The sequence below is a fragment of the Zootoca vivipara genome, chromosome 4, assembly GCF_965207765.1.
Source record: "Zootoca vivipara chromosome 4, rZooViv2.hap1.1, whole genome shotgun sequence".
Lineage (NCBI taxonomy): Eukaryota > Metazoa > Chordata > Lepidosauria > Squamata > Lacertidae > Zootoca > Zootoca vivipara.
In genome coordinates, this window is record NC_142587.1 from 83,972,877 (window position 1) to 83,995,347 (window position 22,471).

Sequence of the window (22,471 nt, forward strand, 5' to 3'; positions counted from 1 at the left end):
GTGTGTGACTCTACAGTGAGAGGACATGTGGGTCTGTTGCAGATTAATCTATTCCCTGTTAATCAAATCATTTTAAAGAATCGAGGCTTTGAGTCTTGGTAATATTAAAGTTCATCCACTTCATCTGGCTGGTGCTTGACCACTACCAAAACACAAGCAAACCCTGCGTAGTTGGTGTGACAAACTGGATGAGGAGTGGGACAGAGGCAGTGTGCTTTTCACTGTTACAGTTTCTGCCATCTGTATTCCTGGCCTTCAGCTGATGAGTCAGAAACTACTAGTGGGTCATAGTCTGATACAAGGTGGGTCACAACGGGCGCACTGTCACCATGCAAAGAGATTAAGAAATGGGTCTTCAAAGAGACATTTGTGTTAAAAGTGGGTCCCAGGTGAAGGCAACAAGAATTGGACTAATCAGTCAAAGTCGTATGTCATAGGTATTACCAAATAAAGTCATACTTCAGTATATGAAGCCACTTATCCTAGTGTTCCCATATGTAACTGAAGTTTTCCAAGTGGCAACAAATTCCATTGGTTTAGCAATCCTCTTCAAAACCTTAAGATGATGGGCTCTTTTTTCTGAGGCAGCTTAGATCTGTGTTGATAAATGTTAGTTTATTTTGGGTAAGTTTATATCCAAACAAAAAAACCATGACTGCTCACTGGTAACAGGGTGGTGTTAAAGGAATGTAGTACTTGGCTGCTGTCACTGAGCAATGAGAAAGAGGTGTCCATACCCTTACTAGCTGAAGATTGCTGGAGTGGCACACAATTGGTGAATGACAACCAGGCACAATTGGTGAATGACACACAGGCAACATTTCACCAGTTGTGCACTGAGATGGTGCTGCCCTGCCTTCCAGCACTGCATGCTGGAATAGGGGTATGGTGAAGGGGTTCCTCTGCTCCTCAGTTGTTACTTGGTGTGAGCGTATTACACCACTCCTCCATGAACTACCACTGTTGTCTTGAATGCCTTGGCTATTCATTGAATTCACCTTAATTCCTTCAGTAAGTGGGCTGTGGTATACTGTGCCTGGTTTCCATTCCCTCCCACCGCACCCTATAATTGTACTGCTCAATCATTAGTCAGTTGGATCATAAGGCGTAGAGTTGCCAATTCATTTCATGCTGTGTAATGCAATACTTTAAAGTCTGTAATTACATTACACAAGGCTTATGATCCATCCTGAGATAGCTTGCTCTTGATGGATAGCACCATCAAGGAGAGCAGAAGAGCTAGAATGAGATGGGGAAAGAGTACAATTTTAATTTGACTCTTCTGTTTAGGAGTTTGAACACTGCTTTTCAGTGGGATAGTTATCTGCTGGGTAAGAAGATTAAAGGATTGAGAACTACCAGAGTTTCACACTCTAAAAGTTAATTTAGCTGCTTTAAAGTTCTGTTAGGTGATCATTTCCACAAACGAAAATCCATGTTTAATAGAAACACAATTCATTCTGTCACAAACAAGCCATATAATCCTAGCAGAGGATCATCATACACTTTCAACCTGATTGCAACAGTCTCCCATTTGGAGTGGTGGTTCTGATAAATAATCTGGCCGTGAAGTGGCCATTCAATGAGGCTTGTGCATAGGCTTCTTGTCCTTTGTAGTTGTTTGGGCATTTCCACTGATGTATACGTTGGAGCCTGCTGATTGCCATTACTTGGTTTTCAAATGAGTGGTACGGGGTGAGTTTACATCAGGCATCCCCAAACTTCGTCCCTCCAGATGTTTTGGACTACAATTCCCATCATCCCTGACCACTGATCCTCTTAGCTAGGGATCATGGGAGTTGTAGGCCAAAACATCTGGAGGGCCACAGTTTGGGGGTGCCTGGTTTACATCATAATTTCTGTTAACAGAATATATCCTTACCAGTAGAATGATGGAAACATCTGTCTCTGTCTCTAGGCATGATGGATCTCTGCAATTTGTTTTCTCTTACCACCCTAGGCAAATTATTAAGTGGTGGATTTCCCAGGGCATGATAAACACAGTTATGACTTAAAGGCAAACAGGGTTCAAGCCCATGAAGAACTAAGGCCTCATGAATAATGATTTGCTAATAGTAGTTATAACTACCATGGTGGATGGGATATTCAGTGATGCCCAAATATTTTCATATATGGACTCTGGCAATTATATCCCACCAGTTATCAATGGAAGCCACCGTGGTGTAATGGGTAGAGTGAATACTGAGATGTCACTGAGACTTGTGTTTTGTGGCTCATAAATTTTGATTTCAGGGACTTTTACCACTTAAACAGGTGAACTTTGATTATTCTTTGACTCCAAGCTGGAGAATGATGCAGTTCCTTCTCTCTCTAATATACTCATCACACAATTCCTGCTTTCCACCATCCAGACACCCATATCCCAAGATTGATGCTCCGGCATAGCATGTGGGAAACAGCAAAAAGGTTCTCTGTAACTTGCAGGTGCCCAACTGAGAAACAACTTTCCTTCTTTCCTTTCTCCTGTTTTCTACTAGAACAATAGCAAAGCAAGAGGGTGGGAGGGAAAAAGAACGAGTCAGAAGAAGTTTTAACGTTCATCAGACACTGGGGTCTGTTGTCTTGGCAGGGTCCAAATTGATTTAGATTGTATAGGCTTATGTTGAGCTGTTTCCCCATTTTTTGAGGTGGGGAATAGCTTGGTTTACTCTGAGCCATTCTGCAACATAGGAGCCCACCTATTACTAGCAGAAACATGAAACATGAGTCTCTATTTGCAAACTTGGACTAGTTGCTATCTCTTGACCTCATCTCTTGGATGTGAAGAGAAAATGGTGGTGGATGGCAAATCTGCACTACCCCGAGCCCCTGAACCCCAGTGGATGGGACAAAAATATAAGCAATGCATACGCATCATCTCCAGTATTTATTGTTGCAAAACAGCATATCTGCTAGAAGCACATCAGATGATCATCCACATAATGGAACTACTGTGTGTGAGAATAGCTCCTTAGTGAGGTAATTCACCACCAATAATATTTTGCTTCATACATTGGGTCCAAGAGCTGAACTGATATGCGCTATGCTATATTTTTTTGTTTTAAAACTCGTGTGTCTAGAATCCTGCTGAAAACATCAACCCTTTCAAAGCCCTTTCATCTTGGTGAAGAATAAATCACCTTGGAGAGCCGAACTTAGAAGTCTTTACATTTTAATATTTTCTGCTAATGAATGCTGATGTCTTAGATTGCCCTGGAGCCTGAACTCCTCTCTTTATTCACAGAGCAGACTTTGAATAGCTGACAGCAGAGGTATTTTGTCTGCAGCATCCTGACAGCCTGCTTCCTTTCAAGTCTAAGGAAATGTGGGGGAAACTCGCATCTCAAGCACCCATGTCAATCTGGAGCAGGACTATGTAATACGACATTTACACTTGAGCGAGTTATGAATCCGGCATATTGATTTAGCACACCCACTCATGCTGGGTAGGATGGAGAGAGTTCATGCATTTACGAACCAAAGATACAGTAGCACACATGGCAACCCCACAGTATAGATGCAGTGTGTGATGTGAACGTGTGAGTACAAAGTAGGCCCAATTGATGCAATACCTTCATAATCGGTTAACTTATCCCAGAGCCTTTGGGAGCGGAATGTCTCTAAAGCAAGAACTGCTATGTAAAATATTCATACTTTAAACAGATGCAAATCCCAGCTCCTCACAGTACGCAATCTGACCTCAAGACAATATGAACTAATTCTACCATTCCCAGCTTTAGGAAACATTTTCCCTTGGGTACGGTATAAATGTTGCTTCTCACCAGTTTTCCCCTTAGTGTGACAATTGGCAATGTTTGTGTCCACTTCTGCTGTAATGCAAACTTCCTCCTCTACCCCAAAACCAAATTAATTCAACTTTGGGCAGAATACACAGCAGTCTGTGTCTTGCTGGGACCCTAGAAGTCTGTAGCTATGGTGGTATTTTTTATATTTATTGTATTTAGCAGATGCGGGTGGCTTTATGGTCTAAACCACAGCCTGTTGGGCTTAGAATCATAGAGTTGGAAGAGACCACAAGGGCCATCCAGTCCAACCCCCTGCCAAGCAGGAAACACCATCAAAGCATTCTTGACATAAGCCTGTCAAGCCTCTGCTTAAAGACCTCCAAAGAAGGAGACTCCACCACACTCCTTGGTAGCAAATTCCACTGCCGAACAGCTCTTACTGTCAGGAAGTTCTTCCTAATGTTTAGGTGGAATCTTCTTTCTTGTAGTTTGAATCCATTGCTCCGTGTCCGCTTCTCTGGAGCAGCAGAAAACAATCATTCTCCCTCCTTTATATGACATCCTTTTATATATTTGAACATGGCTATCATATCACCCCTTAACCCTCTCTTCTCCAGGCTAAACATACCCAGCTCCCTAAGCTGTTCCTCATAAGGCATCGTTTCCAGGCCTTTGACCATTTTGGTTGCCCTCTTCTGGACACGTTCCAGCTTGTCTGTATCCTTCTTGAACCCTGGTGCCCAGAACTGGACACAGTACTCCAGGTGAGGTCTGACCAGAGCAGAATACAGTGGTACTATTACTTCCCTTGATCTAGATGCTATACTCTTATTGATGCAGCCCAGATTATAAGGTTGGCAATTAGAATCCCCACGACAAGGTGAGCTCCCGTTGCTCTGTCCCAGCTCCTGTACGGTAGCAGTTCAAAAGCCTACCAGTGCAAGTAGATAAATAGGTACTGCTGTGGCAGGAAGGTAAAAGGCGTTTCTGTGTGCTCTGGTTTCTGTCATGGTGTTCCGTTGCGCCAGAAGCGGTTTAGTCATGCTGGCCACATGACCCGGAAAGCTGTGAACAAACATTGGCTCCCTCGGCCTGAAAAGCAAGGTGAGTGCTGCACCCCATAGTTGCCTTTGACTGGACTTAACCATCCAGGGGTCCTTTACCTTTTGTACCTTATTTATTATAAGCACTTGTCTCGGTAGTGTTAAACTAGCAAGCTTTTGAGCTGAACCTCTTGTCCAGAGAGGCTCAAAACAATGCAGCAGCTTGGAGCATTTCCCTATCAGGCTCTGCTTGGATTTATCCAAAAGTTTAAATCTGGCATGCAATCCTTGGAAGAGAGGAAATTATTATATAGGAGTCAACATTAGAAGTTAACTGAAAATGGTAGCTCTTGAGTTTTACCTGTCTCACCTGTCTCACCTTTTGGCTTTGTTCCTGACATCATGACATGGAGCTTTCTCCACTTCACGCCACTGTCTCTGTCCTTAACTAGGTAGTGGCATTAGGACCTGAAATGTGTTAAACTGCACATTTCTTTTGCGGGGAGGGATGTTGCTGCAGTGAAATGAAATTACTGCCTTGTGCCGGCTCCTCCCCACACACCCCAAAATCACACACCCCATATATACATATTGCTTCTTGGGCTCCTTGACAGAACACGTATGTTACAAATATTATAATGCATAGATACACAAAATTATATATAGAAATAAAGCAAATGAAAAATGAAAATAAAACTAGCTGGACAAACGACAAGCATATTGTGATGTTTGACATGGTATTCTCTGCATGTCTCCAGATCTATCCTCCCCAAGTCGTCCTCCCCAATCTTTTCCTCATCCACTTGTGTTAAGTCACTCCTTCATCTTCACCATATCTCCAATATATAACATCTCTGATTTTATACAATGCTCAGGACTCAGGCCACACATTGCATCTTCTAACAGAGGGATGCTGCTCCTGAACTTCTTAGGGAGGTGGAACTACTAAGAGGGTCTCCTCTGCTGCTTAAGGCTATAAGCAGTAAGGTGAGCACCTTGAATTGAACCAGAAACCAACTGGCAACCAATGCAGCTGGTTTTAAACAGGGGTTGTGCTTTCGACTTCCATTTCTGTGCCAATAGTACTGTGCCATCATTCCAGACTACAGGACATGCTGGGTGGTGCTGATGGGAGTTGTAGTGCAGCAACATTTGGAGGACCACAGATTTCACATCCCATAAATTGTTCTATGGAATAAGGCACGGGTGGGAAAACTTTTAGCCTCGTGGGCTTTCCGATTAAGGAAAGGTTTTGTACTGCTTCTGGGAAATGATATACAGTGGTACCTCTACTTACGAATAACTCTACTTACGAATGTTAACTACTTACGAATGGACCTCCGTCCGCCATCTTGGATGCGGTTTAGATACGATTTTTTCTACTTACGAATTTTTAGATAGGGTTGCTTCGACTTACGAATTCTTTCTCCCAATGCATTCCTATGGGATTCGACTTACAATTTTTTTCGACTTACGAATGTGCATTAAATTCGTAAGTAGAGGTACCACTTTATAATGAGATGAAAAAGATGTTGAAATACACATTTATTAATGTGTATTTCATTTCTACTTGGTATTGTAGATAAGGATATTAACAGACAAGATAACAAACTGTTCTTATATGCGACAACAGCAGCAAGAGTACTATTGGCTTGGATGTAAGGACTGAACTTGCTCTTAGTTGTCTTGGAGAATTAGCATTGGAAATGTAAAACCATGTGGGTCTCCTAAGAAACTTGGTTCTATATTCTTCAAATGGAGGGGTGGGGAGATCCTGAATTGGGCCTCAGAGTTCATTTTTCATACTCCAATATTCTTGCAGAGATATATCAATTACTAGTCCAATGCAGGATTTATTAACAGCACAGTCCTTTTTTGGGTTGCACAAAGGGAAAACCCATGCTCTTTTTCTGCTATACCAGGTGGCAGGGATCAGAAGGGCAGGGGGAATTCATATTACCCCAATAATCCAATAAGGGAATTAGGTGGCTCCTGTATTTTGTGTTGGGAGATATAGCACAGCCTTTCCTTAAGCTACAGATTTGCTGGTGAGAAGAGGGGAAAACTATCACAAATAGAACACAAAAATGGTGCATGCAGATGCACACAAATTGAGTAGTAAATCCATTGCATAAGTGCATGTTGTTAGATGTACAATTTCCCTTCCTGGATTGGGGTCAGGGGAAGCTAGTTCTCAATTCCAGCAAAATCTATCTGCCCATATTGCTGATTGACTGACAACTAACCCATCTTCCTTTCTCCCCCTAAGACCGAGTCACTCTCTCTCTCTGTGTTTTCATTAAGTTGCGGAATGCACATTTAATTGAATCAAGGCACCTTTGGTCCTTCCTTTTTTTAAGAAAAGAAAAGATAGGTAGCCCTTCTGAACCATAGGGAATCAAGACAGACTACCAAATCAGTATTTGAGTCACTGGCCAATATGTCCATCAAGTAGGTTGTGATAGCAAGGGAAGCTGAGCTCAAACTGCAGCAGGAGGAAATATGGATCCAGTCCCAATTTGCATGCATGCTTGTCTTGGGGTAAATGACAGAAACAACCAACCCATTCCATTAATAAGCCGTGTCTGCGTGGCCAGAAAGAAAGATAGCTCAGGAAATTGAAAAATTCTTTTCCCTGAGTCTTGTATAGAAGCAACCAAGGGGCCACACATCAACTGTGAATGTTTTACGTAAATCCAAAATTTCACAACAGTCCCTGGCTGTTAGTAGCTGCCACCTGCCTGCTGCAGCTCAGTCGTAGAGCACCTGGGTTCCAGGTTCAATCCCTGACATTTCCAGGCTGGGAGAGAACCATGTCTGAAACCCTGGAGAGTTACTTCCTGCCAGTGTAGTCAATACTGGGTTAAATAGACCAAGAGTCCATTTAGAAGTCTTACTTTGTGACTGACTGCCTTATGTTGGGGCTTTGCAGATGTGCAGCCAAAAGCCAAGAAAGTGGTTTAGGGACCAGATCCTTAGCAGAGTGTGGACTGTGCCTCGTGACATCTCAGAAGCCAGGGAAATTGCTGAACATTGTTTCCAGTGCTCAGTGGTGACCTTCAGTGCCTTACAAAGCCTCCCCCATGACAAGCAGAAGCAGAAAATATTATGCAAAACAGAAAGAAAAAAGCTGAATAGACTATGCAATAGTTGAGCATAACTTGCATAATGTATGCAAGATACAGAATCACACATTTTTGCTGTTGCGGGATTTGGATTCCCTCAGAGCAGATTTATTTTTAAAGCCCAGGATACATATATCCCTGCCTGCTGTACATATGATTATTATGCTGGAGTGAACCAGTAGCAAAGTCAAGAACAGTCCATTGCTTCTCTGGCCAGAAACTCAAGCCTGGCCACACTTCTTGGCGTCAGAATGCAAATTCGTCTCAAATACAATTTGCCCTCAGCTCTATTGACCTGTTGGGAACAGCATTCCTGATAGTCAGAAAACCACTCCAGGTCAGCAGGTATTAAAAGAACGGTTGTTGTTTTATTCTTTTTTGGTGGGTACAAAAACCACAGTTTCATACACAGAACAAGATTATAAATAAAAGCGGTAACATGAGTGACCCGTAGTCTCTTTTGATTCTATACTGCAGACTGATGGTGTTCTCTAAACTTATTGGTTGGTTTCTTGTAGTTAGACAGATGCAAATCCATGGAACACGGAATGATGGGACAGAATGAGGATGACCAACAATGTTTATAAAAAAAAAGTCTCTGAATTTTATTACAGTGATGACATTTTATATCAATTATTGCAATGAATTGTTCCCTAAGATGGTTAGAAAAAAGAATTGTGTTGTCCTCTACTGAATTTACATCCGTTAAAAAGCAAGCATGTTTCAATATTCCTCTTTTTTCCCCCAAAGAAAAAAGTAATTAATTTCTTTTATTTTATTTTTTTCACAGGATTTACATATTTATTTTCTTATCACAGTTTAGTGACTTGTTTCCACAGCCGGACATTCTTCCCACTGTGTAATGTTGATCTTCGGGAAACACAGGTAAGCATGTTCATTGACTTCTATAGCAGTTGGTTCTCCGCTTTGCCAAGACAAAGACCGAAAGGTAGCCTTTTCCTCATGTGTATTCTTCATAGTTTTAATGCGCTAAATCGGCAAGTCCTATTAGTTGGTGGTTTTTGTTGTTTTTTTAAAGTCCACTCAAGTGAAATTTGTCACTGTTAATATTCCTGTCCCAACCCCGCCTCCCCCCAACAAAACTAAATTATGATTCTTTTTTTCCTGATATAAAATCTGAGTTTGGGTTTCCGAGCTGAGACCATGCACACACATTTGCTGCTGCTGATGTCTGGCATGCCAGGACGCCTTTCCCATGCTCAGCCCATTTCTAAGTTCATCAATGACATTTCCCCGTGTCGTGTTACAGTCCATGCTGTATTCCCGTCAGTCACTGACACAGTTTAATTAAGGCACTCGGATATTTTTTTGGTTTTTATGGTAGGTCTGATGCAATTACCGCCAATCCTGAACTTTGTCTCATTGCAGATCCACTGTGTACAGCCTTTGGGCAGTCGGGAGTCAGAATGCGTCCGTTTTCTCCCATGCTCCCTGTGATGGATAATCTGGCTTTGTTTCGTATGGCTTCAGAAAAGGTCAGCTGGGAGGCAGGAGAAAGGGGAGAGAGGGAGAGAGGGAGAAGAAAAAGGAGGAGGCAGAAAGGAAGTGTTACAATATTTCTGTTCCCCAATAAAACCAGTGCACAACAAACACCAAAAATATCTAGGTGTAGACATCTGCATTATCACGTTAACTGTTTATATAATAATATAGATATAAGTGCATTTAACACACTCTTTTTAAAAATAATAACCATAATCAATGCTCTAAAAGAGATTAAACCGGAGATTCTCATTCTGTTAAAATTTAGTAAAAGTCAAATCGCTGTGGGCAAGTGTAAAATGTTACTTAGTTGCCCAGTTTTCCTAGGAATCAATCTCTTGTTCCTCCCCTGCTCCAATCCATTTTCATGTATATGTGATAGCAGTAAGGCTCAGAATTTTCTCACAAACTAGCATGTAACTCTGAAGTCTGCCAAGCTGATATTATCTAGTTTACTGCATTTTTTGAATAATAATAAAAAAGTTACAGGCTTTCTGTACATTTAAATAAAAATCCAGCCAAAGTTAAGCTCCCTTTAGCCCCATTGATTTAAATGAAAACAAAATCCAAATATATGCTAATCTCCACAGAAATAAATGGGACTTAAAAGTGTTTGACTTTAGCTGAATTCTTCCTTCCTTCCTTCCTTCCTTTCCACTTCTACCTTGATTTCCTTTCAGTTAAAATTAAGACCAGTTGCAAATACTTAAAAGGCTAATAAAAACAACAGCTGTAAAAAAATAATATTGTATATACGTAATGTGAATAATTCAGAATCTGTCTCTTTAAATAATAAAAAAAAATGGTTTAGACCTGCCTGGGAGTAACCGCCCTCCTCTGAACTCAGTGGGACTTACTTCTGAGCAAACATGCATAGAATTGCACTCCAAGGCTGGAATCCTATTGGGGGTGAGGGTTGAGGCTTTCTTTGAGAAAGAAGCATCTCATTGTTTGCAGTTTCTTTTTCTTTTTTTTAAAGGCCCATTTATTTGAAACGGGACATTGGCACCACTAAGTTGTTGGACTGGGGCCAAACTCTCCAATAAAAGGAGTATATTTGCTGAAATCGTGGCAATAATCTGGGCTACACGTGGCTGCCATGGGACAAGAGCAACGCACGCACACACACGCACACACACACACAGGCCCAAAGCAGGACATTTATGGTGGATTAAGACAACCCCACCCCTCTCCAGTAACTGAGATTGTCCCGAGAGCACCAGCTATAAGGTTTTTTTTTTGTGTGTGTGCCTTGGGTGGTGCCTACAAATGAGCAAGTGACCCTCCTTGACTTTGCATGCAGAGCATTGGAGGGAAACGCTTAGCTTCTGGGGGAAGCCTCCTGAATCGTCCTTGAGAAAAGGAACAGAGCGAAAATGGAGAGTTGACAAAAATGTGGGAGAAAAAGGAAGGTGGTTGACATATCTCTTTGCTTTTCGAGGGATGGGGGAACCTCTGGATCTGGTTGCACATGCATCCTTTTCTTGCCTGAGACCTGAGGAAAGCTTTAATTATATTTGTTTTATCGTGTTTCTATAATCGCCTACATGAACACAACTCTCAAAGTAGCGTACAAAGGTGACGAACGAGCAAACAGATTAAAAGCAATTTAAAACAGAAACACCGAATCACGAGGAACATGGAAAGATACAGAGCTACTAACCAGGGAAAGCCTGAGGAAACCGAGATGTTTCTGCTAATGGATGGAACCACCCAATCATTGGCACCTTTACTGGACAGGTGAATGCTACATAATCCTAGTTATAGATGAAGCAAGGGGTGGGGGTGGGGGTTTAAAGTGCTTTTTGTTTCATTAATTAGAGAGGTTATATGGTACAAAGGTTGCTTCCCGACAGCCTGTTCACTGCGCATTCTCCCCGATGTGTTTAGATGAGGTTTGTGGGGCGATTAGAAGACATTGGCTTTGTATGGAGTATTTGTTCTGAACTGTTTGCAGGGGGTTTAGAGAGTGTGTTCTGTCACTCTCCTTATTGCAAAAAGTCTGATTTTGGGCAGAAGCCAGCTTGTTTTGCAAGGCCAAAATCAATTTGCCCTCTGCCTTTCTGCTTAGCTACTCTAAGAAGCTACCTTTGGAACAGCCTTCATGTAAAATGGTTATGAAGGCTGTCATTCACTACATTACCCAGTGCCCTCTATGTAAAAATCCTCATGAAAAATATCTGAGTTTCGCCACAATTCCCCCCAACACCAGGTGAGTTTGTGTGCTTTTTGCTGCCGTGCGTTAAAAATGGTTTAGCACCTTGAACAAGTGGAGCTGCTGCTGGAGAAACAGAAAGAGGAAACCTTCGAGAACACACAAAGGTTTTGAAAGCCACGTTCCCTCTTAAATTGTTTCTGGCAGAAACAAAAGGTAACAGACAAATGGGCAAGGAAATCTTTTTGGAAAGGGAATCTATACTTTCCCACTCCATGTGCACCAAGCCCCCTCCCACGTCTTCTTCACCCCCTCCTGGAAACCCACCTATTTCTCGGTGCTCTCCAGCTACAGTGACCACACGCCAATCTCTGGTCATACTGTGTTTGTTCTGCATTGTATGGTTCTGTTGTGTATCGGCTGTGCCTTTTGGCTGCAATCTCCTTGGGGCAGGGGCCTGCTATTTGACAGGCACACTTTGCCTGCTGTGCAGTGCCGTGTGCTCCAGCACTGCATGAATAAAAATAAAAATAATAAATAGAATGCCTTTCTTTTTAAAGTCTGAAGTGGCAAAATAAAACACTTAATATTTACACGCTTACACCTAAGCTTTATTTTCTCTGTGTGTTTTTTAAAATTGCCATATCACTGGTATTGTGGGTATTATTAAGTTGTACAGTCATACCTCGGAAGTCGAACAGAATCCGTTCAGGAAGTCCGTTCGACTTGTGAAATGTTCGACTTCCAAAGCGCGGCTTCTGATTGGCTGCAGGAAGCTTCTGCAGCCAATCGGAAGCCACAGAAGCCCCATCGGATGTTCGGCTTCCAAAAGAACATTTGAAAACTGGAACAATCACTTCCAGTTTTTGATTGTTCAGGAGCCAGAATGTCCGACTCCCAAGGTGTTTGGGAGCTGAGGTATGGCTGTACTGAGATGTGTGTGTTTTAGGACCCAATCTATTCCTGTGATTTGCTTTAACTGTTTTAATCCTGAATTTTAAATGGTTGTAACCTGCCCTGGGACCTGCTGGTGGTAGGGCAGGTAATAAATTTAATCATCAGCACCCTACTATGCACATCTACTTAGAAGTAAGCTCCATTGACTTCAATGGAACGTATTTCCAGGTGAATGTGTGTATGTTGGATTTGAGCCTTTGTACCTCACTGCAGATTTGACAATCCTAAATATTTCTGGCTCAAAGATGAAGGGGGATAAGAAAGAAGACAATCAGTGCACTGGTATGCTTTCCTAAGAGCAGCCACTCTCTTTCCTTCAGCCCCGAGTAGCTCTCTGCTTGTGACAATCAGGGCACTCTTTTCTATGAGCAAAAACTGCCGTTTTGCTTGCCACCCTGTGCTAAAGAATTTTGCCGTGGCCTTCCAAACTGCATGCTGCGAGGCACATCAGTTTCAGCTCACTGGAGGAAATCTTCTTGCAAATGCAGTAAAACTAATTAGGCAGCACAATCCTATGCATGTAGACTCAGATGTAAGCCACATTTATTAAGGAGATGCTTTTATTTTTTTTAAAGAAAAACATTGTAAAGCCCTGCTGGATCAGAGCAATGGTCCATCTGGACCAGAGCAAAGGTTCATTTAGTCCAGCATGCTATTTCCCTTATTAATCGGTTGCCTCTTGGGATATGTACAAGCAAAGCATGAAGACATTAGCCTTCTCCTGTTGCTGCTCCCAAGCAGCATGCCGTCTCTGATCCTGGGGGCTGCATAGAGCCTTATGACCAGTAGCCTTTGATAGATTTATCCTCCATGAATTTGCCTAATCCTTTAAAGCCATCCAATGAAGAGGTGGTCAACACATCCTGAAGCATCACCTTCCCCAAATTTGTTACACACTTATTCCAATGGAACATTTCCCCAAACAAGTAGGGAAAGGATTGCGCCAGAACTAACTAAACAGACTATCTACAGAGAACATCCAAGAACAGAAGAAAGTGACTTCCTCAAAACCAGGTGCACCAAGCCTGAGTCTTGATCCTCCTTCATATATAAAGCACCTAGAATTATTTGTTTGAAAAGCCATCTTCTCTTATGTCTGCCTAGGATCTTAATTGCCCTCATCCTTCATCCAGAAATATAAATGTTCACCATGAAATCTAAAATTTCACATGGCTGTAGATGTCACTGCAGATTTTTTAAAAAATAGATATATTTTTAAACCCATGGTATCCAATAGAGTTCTATCTCTCTATATATATCTTGATGCATTTTTTTAAATAAAAAGCACCAAAAAAACCCCCTTGCAATGCAGATGTCTATTAGCAACATGTAGGAAAGTATACTAAACATCTGCAGCCAAAATCAACCGAACCGTTTGTTTGTTTTTTCCAAAAGAGGAAGCTCTCTTGATAAGCAAGCAGTTACCAGCACTGGACAGACAGGGCACAACACCGCATGACAAGATGATGATACGTCAGCCACTCACTGTAGTAGGGCCCTAAGTCCTACCCCTAAATTTTAACACTCTCGGTTCCATATACGTTGTAACCTTCTCTATAAGTTGCTAAATTCTGGGTATTCTGCGAGGAAGTTGGATTAAAAGTCTGTGCACTCTTTGCCACCTTCATTCTCTTCGCCTCTGCCCTGGATTTGTAACAGAACTCTATCAAAGCCACCAGCATAGCCAGGCCCAGGCCTCCAACCAGAATGTAGAAGACGCCCGCAACATTGCTGAGACTCAGGGCGCTCGTCTTGTCCTGGGGAAACAAAAAGGGGTGTGCGTGTCAGATCAGAGGCGCGAGGCGGCTGGAGAGCAAACAAACAAAACAGTACGCTACAAGTACAGAGGCATAAGTGACGGCTTCATTGAAATACATGGGGAAAGGTGGCGGCGGGGGGGGGGGGGAGAGAGAGAGGCACTGACAAACGTCTTCTGAGATAATTGCCCTGCCCTCGCTTGCAAAACAAACATACGTATATAAGCAAACAATTTGTTTTCAAAAGCAAAAGATTACATGTGCTTAACCAATACTTTCAGATGCAATTAGCCCCTTGGTAATGAACGGCGGTGAAATAGTCTACCACAATTAACCGCAGCGTCAATAAAGCATATCTATCCTCTCTTGACTTGACGTTTAATGGTGGCCTGAACACGGGGTTGTTAGAGGATCATTAAGTAGCCTAAGTTATCTATGGCATGGCTCCTTTTAGGATAGATATGCTCCGATATATTTATTTGGAAAAGAAAACACCAGACCAGTCTTCCGACTGATGGTTAAAGAAAAGGTCCGTTACATTTAAATCACTCCTTAAAATTCAGGCAAACAAATTTGCTGTCACAGCTCCCGAGCCTCGTGTAGGATGTGAGCTAGGAGACAAACGAGTCTTTCCTCACAAAGCACAGCCTTCTCACTTCCTACTATACTGCTAAAGGAGAAGGTTGCCTAGTTTGGAAAGCACTTGCAGTGGGGTGGAGAGGGAGAGGGGCCTGGAGAGTTGGAAATTCAGGGAACAGTCTTGCTGCATCTGCAGAAGTCCATAAACAAGCGTAGCAGCATTCTCTGGATCGGGACCACTGGCTTGCCTGGTTTTCTCAGGATTGTTGTTTAAAGTACATATTATTTCTATCAGAGGAAGCTGCCTTGTATTGATTCAGACTTTATGTCCACCTAGGTCTAGTCAGTGGTCAGGTGTTTCAGACAGGACTCTCTCTTAGTCCTACCATGCCAGAGATTTAACATGGGATCTTCTGCATGCAAAACAGATGCTCTGCCAATGAGCTATGACCTCTTCTCACTAAGGGACTGCAGTGCTGATGCAGTAAATTAGATGCGTAATTTTTAAAAACCCATTACATTTTGTAATTTAAGACATTAATCTTAGTGTTAAGTAAGCATTTCAAATCGGTGGATGCTTTCCATCCTGCGAGTTCGTGTGGCCACAATCCACTGCCAATTTGAATGAGCGAATGGTATGAACACGAGACTGCACACTTGACATTTCAAGATTTCAAAAAGATGCATGTAATTGTACATCATAATGCTTTAGACTTTTTTTTTTTAAAAAGGAGTTGACATTATACCACACATTGCTATACTCCTAATTAAGCAATAAACACTTTTTAAAAAATGGGCTGAGAGTAATACAGTAATACTTGATTTTTATTTTTTTTATTCTGAGCTATGTGGAATTCGCACACCATGATGAGCGCTGAGTTCAGTTGCTGCAATAGTTTAAAGATGCATTATTCAATGTTCCAACTAAAGGCTGGGCAGGTGCAGGATGAACATCTTTCCATGTTGTTCATGTTGCGATGGGGGGCGGGGGCGGGTGAGGAACATAGCATTTTAATCTGCCTCCAAACTTGTTAGATTTGCAAAACACCTTCAAGAGAGATGGCCTTCCTTTTTAAAATGTGAAGTGGCAGGAGTCAAGTTGACATCGATGTACTGCCAGATGTTGGAACAAGGTACCACTAATTGGGGGTATCATTTTGCTATCATTTCTAAGACTGATCAACAGGACCATTCTGAACCTAAGTGGTTCAAGTTGGTTAGAGCGTGGTGCTGATAATGCCAAGGCGTAACCGGCTGCACATAAATGATACTCTTCAATGTATATTTCACAATATCAAAGGTTTTCTCATGCAAAATCAGCATGTAAAGATTGACAAAGTAAATAAAAGTCCAAATAAACCAGTTCGTTCATAAAGTCCCAAATTTGAGCTGTTTCTAATCCACATATGCCTCTGTGTATTCAAAAGGCCCAACGAATCCAAATGGAAGCTTGCTGCAGTTCCACGACAAGGATTTCTGGAATAATCATCCTGTTTTGGGCTTCGTCAGTGGTACATGTTTCATATAATGTATAACGAAATAATGGCTCTCATGACACATATATACATTATATGAAACATGTACCACTGACGAAGCCTTTGATATTGTGAAATATACATTGAAGAGTATCATTTATGTGCAGCTGGTTACGTTGTGTGTGTTTGTGAATGCCTTTCATGTAACCAAGGTTTGGTGTTGGTTTGATAATGCCAAGGCTGCAGGCTCGACCCCTGTATATTCCTGCATTGCAGGGGGTTGGACTAGATGATCCTCAGACTCCCTTCCAACTCTACAATTCTATGACTCTAAGTCCATAAACAAAAGACCTTTTAGAAAAGCACGTTCAGTGAGTGCTCCATAACTGAGGTGCTACCATGCCCTTGTATAAACCGGAACATCTTTTCTTTTTAAAAGTAACTTAAGGGTTCGGCATTTGGGGACATGCCTGGGACGAAGCTGGTGTTGAAGGGCTTTAATTTAATTAATGCTTCGCCTATGTTTTGCATTTCTCATGCAGGGTTTATGAATCCAAGGGACCACTTCATCTTGCCCCCCTGGGGTTGGGAGGGAAAGGATAAGCGCCTTCTGTGTGGTGCCTGTTCAATAGCTCATTTATTTCCATTCCTATGTGAACATTAGCTCCCTCGTGAACACAATAGCGGGTCCCGAACTGCAGCGACTGACCTTGCTTCCAGAGTCCTTGGGTCCACATTCCCCTTTATCGTACCACCATTTGTTTTTCAGCTTGTCTAAGACGCCTGCCTCACTGAGTTTCAGAACGGCAAGGTTTACAGGAGTTCTTCACGTGGGAAATAACATAAATAACATTATATATGTTATTTTATGTTATTCAAGTAAAACTACATAGAATCGCATTGCAAAGTGACGGAGCGGAGGCCACAGAGGCTGCTTATGTCGTGCATAGGGTTAGAGACAGACATACGACTGGGACCTGCTCCATCGCTTCAGGTAATGGGCACATACTGCTGGGGAAGGCTTGCGAAAAAAAATTGCGTGCAATTACTGTGAACCCAAAACTATTGGCTTTCACCGACACATTCAGTGGCCGACCAATAAAACGCAACCAGATGTTGGAAATGTTTCCAGATTACCAGATTGTCTATCTGTTGTCCTCAAACTCACCTAGCCTGACATTTGAGCAAAATATCAACTGGACAATTTAGGTGGCAGACCAAAGCTGGGAAGTAGGTTCCATGAGGTTGCAGAGTAAATCTGTTTAGGCTCACAATGCGCACCTATATGGATGTGCCTCCCTATCGTCGTATATTTCAGTACTCAGGGAGGATGTGGCGTTAGACTAAAACTGCCTCCCATGGAGGGTACAGATGGCAACACCCTTGATCGTTGTTATATCACCAACTAAAGACCTGGGTGTTTAGAGGAAGTCGGTAAAGATGGGTGACACCTGAAAGTTATGTTATGTTGCACTGATCGCTGCTATACTTTTAAACTGATTTTTATTTAATTTCATTGCATAATGATGTTTATGTTATAGCTGGGATCATTCGCTGACGGAGAGCGGCCTACAAATTTCATTTAAAAAATATTAGAAAGCTGTGCTTAGAGCACAGTATGTTGTGTGTCCCCAGGTCTACAAATCGAAACCCTACTGAACCATGCCATTCCTATGGGTGACACTGGGCTTCTTCCAGCTTTTAAGTTCCTCCACAGGGTTGTTCGAAAGATGACATGGAATAAGCCAATGGGTTATTTGGGGGAAGGGCGGAGTATAAATGCGATTGATAAATATAGATAACATAAAGGAAACACTCGCAATCGCATGATGTTTATGAGAGTTTACTATTATCTTCCCTATGGGAACTGACTGGCCCTTTGAGCAGCCAGGGTGGATCATAAAAATAAAGATTTATTTATTAATTTCTTAAATGTCTATACTGCCCTTCATCCAAGGATCACAAGGTGGTTTACATAGCAAGGCACAAAAATAACACAACAGAGCTTGGGCCCCACTCTCACAAAACTACGGTTCCCAGGTTTCGTTTGCAGAAACCACAACAATAAATCCACTTTTGTGTTGGTGTGCCCTAGAGGGAAATCATAGAAATGAGGCTATCCAGGCAAAGCCTGGCCCCTTCAACTAGCTAGCCTGCTAGTTGCCACCCACCCAAGAGTTAAAGAGAGTTTTTTGGATGAAGTAGTGACTGTAACCATGGGGGTTTTCTTTTTTCAGTGAAAGACCAGGGCTGTCTCTGTGGCCTACTGAAAACCTTCCTCTTCCAACAAGGCTTTTAAGGAGAGATCTTCCCCAGTCTGCATTTGTGCTGCAATTAAATGTTTTAAGTGCTTTCTGGCCTGTGTGTTTTCTGCCTTCTGCTCTTTTGGGAGGAGGGGCAGGACATAAATTTAATAAATGAAACAAAATAAATAAGTTGGCCCACCAACCTCCAGCTCCAGTAAAAACCAGTTAGTGATGCACAAGCAGCCTAAGTCATTCACTTGGAGAGACAGGGAGCTAGTTGGGCTCTTGTGATATTGTCTGCTGTGCTGTGCTAATGTCTTCTGCTGCATGTTCACCAAGCTGCTTTGTCCCTACCAACTTTTGGGTCAAATCTGTTTTGATTTTTTAAGAGATTCCAGGTATGACATGCGAAACGGCGATTTGGATTCCCAGGCCAATAAGTTGGGCTTGAGACTCAAAGAAGGATGCAAATATTTTTGCTTTGACAGTAATTGCACACATCTGGAAGTTGGTTTTTTTTTAATCAATGCCGTCAAGGATTTCATGGCAAGGAAGGAATGAGCCCCAGCAGATGCACCAATTACTCTACATACTGTTTACCCGCTTTGGTGACATTGAGGCTAACCTTGGAGTCACCTCCCCCGCTGCCACATTCTCCTTTGTCGTACCACCATTTGTTTTTCAATTTGTCCAAGAGGCCTTGTTCATTCAGTTTTAAAACTGCGAGGTTAACAGCATTTCTTGAAACGATAAAACATATTTTGTAAGAAACTGCATAGCCGTTAAGATGTTAGAAGGAACGAGGACTTAAAAAGCTCTTTTATCCACACACTAAATAAACCTCTCATTTGCATATTGTAACACACCTGTGGGGAGGAAGAAGCATGCTGGCGAACCAATTTGGGAAGGGAAAAATGCATTTTTTTTTTCAGTGGAGGGCAGCTTTATTGCTCAGTGCTTAAGTAAGGATAATATGATTTTGTAAACCGATAAAAAAAAGAGAAAAGGAGCTATTCATATATTTTCAATGTGGTGATAAAGTGCAGCCAGGATATAGAATTTAGATTGTGTTCATCCTTTCCCCTACAGTTTATAACAGACAGTAAAAAAGAAAAAGACCTTTGATTCAATTCCTTTAGCAGCCAGAGAGGCATGATTGTTTGTTGTACAAAATATGAGTATAAAATTTCAGTTCCCTTGAGCTGAAATAGTCAGCTCTTGTACTAGCATTAAAGTCTGGTGGTAAAGTGTGAATTAAATAGGTGTACAAAATGCGATCATGCCCCCCCTGCTCTTGTGCGAATCTCTACTTCTTTTTACAACTGTCCCAAACATAGGTATATGATGCGCAATTCAACCAAAGTTAAAACATATTGATTCCAATGGAAGGGATCCAACACTCCCATTAAAAACAATAACACTTAAAATGTGCTTAGTGTAATTATATGTGGATTATGCCCAGATGATAAGGCTACCTTATTGTTTATGATATTATGTTAGAGGCAGTGTCACTAGAGAGAACTCACCACCAGATATCTAAGGGAGATTGCTTCATGGAATTTAGGATAATGGTAGAATTGAAAACAGAGCACTTACCTGACACCATTGGGCTTCATATTGCAACAAACTACCCTAGACTTGGCTAGGGGCTTCTAGATCCTGGCATCCATGCATGATGTCATCAACATGCACCAGGGCTCTGAGATCCATCCCTGTTCCACCCACAGAGGAGAACAGGCAAAGGTTGCCTCGGTGTTTCACTGATGTATCAATGAATTCCAAACAAAACTGAACTTCAATTTTTGGAAACACAGGGTTGCTAACAATGGGAATCAGATAGCTCCTTTAGCAGAGGCTCTTGAAATCACTGTGGATAGGATTTCCATGGCACCACATTGTCTGATGCTATCTAATGCCCAGTGGACACTGAACAGCAGGTTTAAAGCAAACTGACCTTGCTTAATGAAAACGTTGGCCATGTGGCAACATGTAAAAATGCAAGGCAGTGATTTCATCCTCTGTCAGTGACTGTATTTTGCTGAGATTAAAGCTTAGAATTGAAGCTGTTGTAGATAAGCAAAGGAGCTCTCAAATCCAGAAACTTATTCTGGATGTAGGTGTTTTGTGGCCCACAAGGAGTTGGAAGGCTTCTCATTTTAATCAAAGCTTCCAGGCTGAAGCCTATAAGGGCATGCTGATATGGGTTAAGCAACAGGCCAGGGTACTCTTCAACTGGTCAGGACCACGGACAGCTCACCACAGGCCTGGTTAAAAGGTAAGGATAGATCAGGCATCCCCAAACTGCGGCCCTCCAGATGTTTTGGCCTACAACTCCCATGATCCCTAGCTAAGAGGACCAGTGGTTGGGGAAGATGGGAATTGTAGTCCGAAGTTTGGGGATGCCTGGGATAGATCAAAGACAATCCAGTAAGTGAAGAGTTTGGAGTGTTATTCTTGTGACATTTTGGAGCCAACTGTGAACATCAGTAGTTGGTGGAGGACTATGTGGGCTACAACGGGCTGCACCCTCATGCTTCAGCCCGAAGTCTCCTACTGCCTCGTGGACATGGCAAAGTGCCCTACTGAGTTGCCAGTGTCCTGGAGATGAGTTATGGAATCAAGGGGATAGGGCAAGGCAGAGGATGGAGGCAACACTTTCCCATTGTGGCTCCTCCAGTGCAGGCATGGGGAGTGTGTGTTGTCCTCCACATGTTGTTGGCTATCCATTGTGTACACTTAGTTGAGATTCCAGCATTGGACTACTAGATGATCCTCAAGGTCCCTTCCAACTCTACAATTCTACAATTGAACTCCCATCAGCACAGCCAGAAAGGCTAGTGGTCAGAGATTATGGGAGCTATATAGCCCCGGGGGGAGGGCATGTTCTCCATCTATGCTCTAGTGCGGGGTTTTCCAAACTTGGGTCTCTAGCTGTTTTTGGACTACAGTTCCCATCAACCCCAACCACTGGTCCTGCTAGATGGGGATGATGGAAGTTGTAGTCCAAAAGTAGCTGGAGACCCAAGTTTGGGAAACTCTGCTCTAGTAGGAGAGTTACTATGGAGGATATGTCCTTAGGTGGTTCTTGCTCCCAGTCCTTGCCATCTTCCATCTTGTAGAACTCCTCCTCTGATAGAGGGGGCTCTTGGGCCGTGACACCTGTACTGGTTATACCTTTGCCCTGATGATGCCAACTCATTAATGTGGACCACATAAGAGAGCATCTTTATAGGTCAGCTGTTTTGGAAACATTTTTTTGCCCTTTACTGCCTTTCATGCACTTTTTTGGGGGGGGGGGTTACACAGATCCTTGGTTTCACAACTGTCTCTTAACAGAATTGACCTGAGCCTAATTTCAGTGGCTGTTAAATTTGCATTACCTAGATAGTGAATACAGATAATGTAATTACTTGTCTGTTCCTGGAACTCAAAATGCAGGAATACAGGCTGTGGTGTTAGCGATAACACTCTGCTTTTTTTGTGGATAAAGCCTTTGGGGCTACGCTTCTTAGGCAATCTGACAAATGTAATTTTATACACGTACTCTAATTATGGTTTGTGATCAAGAGGGAGAGGGAAAAGAGCAAGACTGGACTGAAATTGTTCATTTGCTTCATTTGTTCCAGGAAGCAACTGCTTTTGAACTAGAGATATTTATTATGGATTTCCAATTAATCATTTAGATGACAATAGTTTTGTTTTCAGTTAGTACCTCAACCCAACCTTCCCTTGAGTATTTCCAGCGAACTGGAAATACATGGGGTGCTTTTTCTTGAAGATTTCAACCTCTCTTTCCATCATGCTGAAAGTCAAAACAAAATGCTACTCTGTACACAAGGGGTTGGATCCGGTATAGCACCAAGTTACTCATTCTGTCAGCACAAG

At 42.3% G+C, this 22,471-nt stretch overlaps 1 protein-coding gene and 1 long non-coding RNA gene across 6 annotated transcripts in view; one reads left to right on the forward strand and one right to left on the reverse strand.

Annotated features, from left to right (window-relative positions):
- Window positions 1–8,262: 8,262 nt before the first annotated feature.
- GRIA4 (glutamate ionotropic receptor AMPA type subunit 4) overlaps window positions 8,263–22,471 on the reverse strand; it is a 230,668-nt gene continuing 216,459 nt past the window's right edge. For 2 of the 5 annotated variants that reach the window (XM_060273855.2, XM_088668343.1), the window contains 3 exons: window positions 19,212–19,326; window positions 14,152–14,286; window positions 8,263–9,415 (listed from right to left, as the gene is read on the reverse strand). In XM_060273855.2, coding sequence (XP_060129838.2) covers window positions 9,251–9,415; window positions 14,152–14,286; window positions 19,212–19,326 — 415 coding nt within the window. In that variant the 3' untranslated portion in view covers window positions 8,263–9,250. Of the gene's footprint in view, window positions 9,416–11,899; window positions 12,083–14,151; window positions 14,287–17,049; window positions 17,165–19,211; window positions 19,327–22,471 lie in introns of all 5 variants that reach the window. The other 3 variants (XR_015949708.1, XM_088668342.1, XM_060273856.2) reach the window with 3 other exon arrangements.
- LOC148686028 (uncharacterized) lies at window positions 10,511–18,694 on the forward strand. The gene is made up of 3 exons (XR_015949709.1): window positions 10,511–11,157; window positions 17,110–17,334; window positions 18,578–18,694. It is a non-coding gene; the product is annotated as an uncharacterized LOC148686028 (long non-coding RNA).